The sequence below is a fragment of the Carlito syrichta genome, unplaced genomic scaffold, assembly GCF_000164805.1.
Source record: "Carlito syrichta isolate Samal-C Ts95f unplaced genomic scaffold, Tarsius_syrichta-2.0.1 Scaffold287970, whole genome shotgun sequence".
NCBI classification, from domain to species: domain Eukaryota; kingdom Metazoa; phylum Chordata; class Mammalia; order Primates; family Tarsiidae; genus Carlito; species Carlito syrichta.
The window spans coordinates 1-5,116 of record NW_007232066.1 but is presented as its reverse complement, the minus strand read 5'-3'; the positions used below and the strand labels follow the sequence as shown (position 1 = coordinate 5,116).

The window sequence follows — 5,116 nt, the reverse complement described above, 5'->3', positions numbered from 1 at the left end:
GCTCCAATATAGGCACTACTGAGGGGAAATGTCCGGCTTCATGAACACCGTCTACTAAAAATGAAAACAACTCTTTGACTTCAAAGCTACTGAGTGTGCAGGCACGATCAGAAAAAAAACAAGAAGTCAAGTATGTCCAAAGCCAGATGATGTCTTGCTTCCTATTTTGTATTCTACTTTTGTTTTTAAAAAGGGAAATGATGCCTGTAATTCTGGCTACTCGGAAGGCTGAGGCGGAAGGATTGCCGGAGCCCAGCAGGCGAGGCTGCGGTGGCTGGGAGTGGCCACTGCACTCCAGTCTGGGTGACAAAGTGAGACTCCAACTCAAAAAAAAAAAGGGAAATGCACCAGCATAGATACTTATGAGTACAGAAAGGAAAGCACTTAACAAGGGATGGTTATTTTCTGGCAGTATCTGTTTAGAACACACTGGAATTGTGCACATTCAGCATGTCTGAAGTGAAGAGCGCTCAGAGTCCTGAAGGTAAAGCTGCCCATATGACAGAGCCCTGGCACCCCCGCCTGAGAGAGCCCATAACCCGCCCTGGCACCTCCATCACCCCCCCACCCCTGGACCTCTGTCCCACACAGGGACTTAATGACAAAACACTCTTCCAAGGGAAAACGAGGCTCTAAAAGGAACTGTAACTTCGGAAAATAACTTGGGAGTGTCACAAGACAAGCTGCTTCCCTAACTCTGAGACATACCCAAGGAGGGAACACCTCTGCTCAGGCTTCCCGGGGGCGTCTCGGGACACCTGGGAGCCGACGTCTGGGAACAGCACGTGCACGCCTTCAGGGTCAAGGGGCCAGTGTGCTGCCCTCCACCCGGCAAACACACAACACTGCCCGGGTCTTCTCATCAAAATTCATTTTTTGCCTCCGACTTTCCATCCAGCAGATCTCTGAATCCCAGTTTTTCCAGTGGTTCTTGTGCCATCAGCTGCCTAAGAAAAACCAAAAAAACCCAGAAAGTCATCAGGGCAGAAGGTGCCAGGGAGGAAGCGGTGTCTACACAGGGCTCTGCTCTCACCCATGTCTGGGGCTCCAGTCACCCCATGTTCTGGGAAGACAGACCCAGTACCCTCAGCCCTGGACCCCCTTGGCCGTGCCCCTCCCCATGGGGTGGAGTCAACAAGGACACACCCACTCAGAGCCACAGCCCGAGTGCCTGTGTCCAAAGCCTTCCTGGCCGAAGCACACACCTCCAGACTCAAGAGGGACAGCTGCTGGGGTTGTGAGTGGAGCTTGGAGGCGCGCCAAGGTGTCCACACAGCTGTGTGTGATGCCCAAGGCCCAGGGTGGGCAGGGCTGGGGACAGAAGGCGGCAGGCTGTGGCTGCCTGGCTGGCCTCCAGGTACTGTGAACTCCCACCTCAGGAGGCAGGACAGGATCCGCCCGCTCCTGGGGCGTCGGCTTCCCTTGCAACTGCACCATCCAGGCGTGTGGCAGGGGGCGCCATCCCACTCCTGCCCCTGCCCTGCAGGTCCAGCCAAGGTCTCCAGACCCCACCCGGCCCCACCTGTCTGACGTAGACCCCGACGCCCCACACTGAGATTGTGCTGCCCTCTAGGCCCCCGTCACCCCTCCCCACACAGCTCCAGGGGAGGGGCCTGCCGGCTGGTTGCCAGGGGTGGCAGGTGGGGTGACGCCCACTTTCAGAAAGGTAGTCCTGCCTCCCCAGCTGGAACCTCTTCGGTCTCGCCCCAGCCTGGGCCTCGTGCTCCCGTGGCGCGGGCACGAAACGCATGCTTCTCCAGTGCTGGAATGAGGGGGAAGTCGCCAGCCCAGTGCCTGGTCCGCAGGAAGCCCCGCCACGACTGCCATGCAACCCTGGGTCCCACCTTACACAGCCGAGGTCATCTTCTCCTCCCCACCTGGCAGGTGAGGACACTCAGACCCAAAGGTGCCGTGGGCCATGGCTGCACCCTCTGGGCCAGCCTCATCTCAAAGAAAGACGGTTCACAGGATCACCTGTCAGCTCACTCGCTTCCTCAGCCACCCCCAGAAGAAAACGAAATATGGCTGACGGTCTTAAACAACTAGGACATTGGGATTTGCCGTAAAGACTTCAGCAGCCAGGTGCGGGGGCTCAAGCCTGTCATCCCAGCACTTTGGGAGGCCGAGGTGAGAAAACTGCCTGAGACCTGGGGTTCGAGACCAGTCCGAGTGACTTGGCGAGACCGCGTCTATATGATAAATCAAAAAACTACCAAGCATGGTAGCTGTGAGCCGCTGCACTCCAGCCTGGGCAACGGAGTGACACTCCAACTTCTCTTTCAGCGGAAGAACCAACAAGAGTGGGGACAAATTAAACACCCTTCCTCCCCAGTGTCCTCAGCAAGCCACGAACTGGGAAACTGAGGCTGAGAGGCAAGAGACCTGCTCACCTCCACACATGGACGGAGACCGACTTCAAACCCTGCACCTACACTTGTCTGCACCAAGAAGAAATTCTCCTGGCTCCAGGTTTCTTTCTTTCTTTTTTTTTTTTTGAGTTGGAGTCTCACTCTGTCGCCCAGACTGGAGTGCAGTGGCCACTCCCGGTCACCGCAGCCTTGACCTGCTGGGCTCCGGTGATCCTTCCGCCTCCGCCTTCCAAGTAGCTGGAACTACAGGCATGCACTACCATGCCCGGGTGATTTTTTTTATTTATTGAAGAGATGAGGTTTCACCAAGTGGCCCAGGCGGGTCTTGAACCCACAGGCTCTGGCAATCCACTCACTCAGCCTCCCAAAGCGCGGGATTACAGGCTGAGCCACCGAGTCTGGCGACTCCAGGTTTCTTAAGACACACCCATTTAACACAGTGACCTAAACATGTGGCTCCACCCGACACGCTTTTCAAAGACGGCAAGAGCTGGGTCCGGCATGGCCGTCTGGCGGGCGGGAGCCCCTGGAGGGCTGAGCGACACCTGCAGAGGCTGACGAGATGCACAGGAGGGCCACGCCGCAGGGAGGCCCAGCACCCTCAGGCCCCAGAGCCCACACTGGCCACCCTCGCACACACCTTGAGGGAAGTGTCTGAGAAAGTGCTGGGAAAGCGGAGAGGGAGCTCCAGGTGGATGGGTCGTGTCGAGCTGTCCTCAGCAGCAAAACAGCTGTCTGAAGACCGAATTCCTTAGTGAGCCCTCATGGCCTCAAAAAGCAAAACAAAAGCTCCCAGCACCACATGCCATTACTTTACAGGCTTTTGTGCATTAAGGATTAGAGCCCTTATTTTAAGTAAAACCGCATGGACCACAGCGACAAACATTTTTGTTCTGTCTGAAAGTGCACTCTGGTGAATGCTGGTTAAGACAGAAAAAGTCACTCATCTTTCATCATGTCTTAAATAGCCCATTGTCCTCCCTGTCACATTCTGAATGGCTCTAAGTGGAGCAGCACAGCATAGTGCATATTTTTACGGTCTGAGGATGTAAATGAAATAAACTGTGTACTCGCAGCCTTCAGTATTTTGGCTCACTCAGCATTTCTACAATGCATGATTTTGAAACATTAATGACAGGTCAGGAACACCCAAATGTGGAAAGAAGAGGCTCTAAGGAATGCAATCGTGTATAATGCCATCATTCAAGAAGAGGTGCCCAGCCAGGCACAGTGGCTCAGGCCTGTAACCTCAGCACTTTGGGAGGCTGAGGTGGGGGGACAGCTTGAGGCCAGGAGTTCGAGACCAGGCTGGGAAACAGCAAGACCTTGTCTCTACAAAGAAACAAAAAAAAAATAAACAAACAAAAAAACAGCAACAACAACTAAAAGATTAGCCAGGCTACAGATAGCACACACTTGTCATTCCAGCTATGCAGGAGGCTGAGATGGAAGGATCGCCTGAGCCCAGGAGTTTGAGGCTGGGGTGAGCCATGATCGTGCCACTGCACTCCAGCCTGGGCGGCAGAGTGAGAGAGACCATGACTCAAGAAGAAAAAAAGGTTCCCAAGATTGCTCACAGCTTTTAGTAGTTTCATATGATAAATCTCAACTTCAGGAGTGAACAGTTCTACGGTTCTGAAATCCACAAGTTGAAGCCCAGGCCTGAATAAGGCATACAGCAATGGCCTTCTGGGGGAAAAAAAAATTGTTTGGTCAGAGACGTGGGCAGTGGGAGTTATAACTATTACCATGTACTTACCTCTCCATTCTGCATTCTAAGTATTCTTTCGATTCATTTCTGCACAAAGCATTTTCAAAATTATTGTCATAGAGACACTTCATGAATTTTTCTTTAAAGCTTTTACATTCACCTAGAATGAAAAAGAAACCAGTGTCTTGAAACGTGGCTGGGTACGGAGACTTTCATGATTGCTTGAGCTTGGAAGTTTGAGACCAGCCTGGATAACCTAGCAAGACCTCATCTCTACAAAAAAACAAAAACAAAAAATTAGCCAGGTGAGGTGGCAAGTGCCTGTAGTCCCACCTACCTGGGAAGCTGAGGCGGGAGGATCGCTTGAGCCCAGGTCAAGGCTGTGGTGAGCTGTGATTGTGCCACTGCACTCCAGCCTGGGTGACAGAGTGAGACTTCAACTCAAAAAAAAAAAAGTGAAACATGATGTGATGTGCCCACAGAGCAGCCTTAAGAGCGGCACTACTTTTCAACACTTGCTTCCTTTGAAAACATGCTGAAAATGACACTGGAAAAAGCACGCCCCAATGTGGTAAAGTCTAGTGAAAGGTCAAGGACATAATGCAGGTGTGGGCACAGGGGAGTTCATAGTGTAGTGGTATTCTTTCAACCTTGCTGCCTGTTTGAAAATTTCGCAATAAAATGTTGAGAAAGAAACACGAATCTACAAATCTATTTTTGAAGTTTCAATTTCCAGAGCTCATGTCAGTGGCTTGCCCCAAATCTGGAATTCTGACCACAGACTTCCAGATATTGGCAGCATTTCTCAGTTGTGCAAAAGACACCAACATGCATCACTTAAGTCCCAACTAGAACAAACCGTCAACTTCAAGACTGTCGAAAGTATTTATTTGCATAACATTTTGCCAAAGAACTGGAGCATTTATTACTCTCCAAGTTAGAATCAGGAGAAGCCGGGCTTGGTGGCTCAGCCTGTAATCCCACGCCTTTGGGAGGCCGAAGTGAGTGGATTGCCTGAGCCCGCGGGTTCGAGACC

General features: G+C 52.2%; 1 protein-coding gene across 1 annotated transcript; it reads right to left on the bottom strand.

The window, feature by feature from the left end:
- Nucleotides 1–398: 398 nt before the first annotated feature.
- On the bottom strand, nt 399–4,240 carry LOC103255258 (cytochrome c oxidase assembly protein COX19; the record flags this gene model as incomplete). Its single annotated transcript, XM_008053224.1, has 2 exons — nt 399–947; nt 4,129–4,240. Coding segments are annotated over 2 exons (197 nt in total), but the record flags the coding sequence as incomplete, so codon positions are not given.
- Nucleotides 4,241–5,116: the final 876 nt, after the last annotated feature.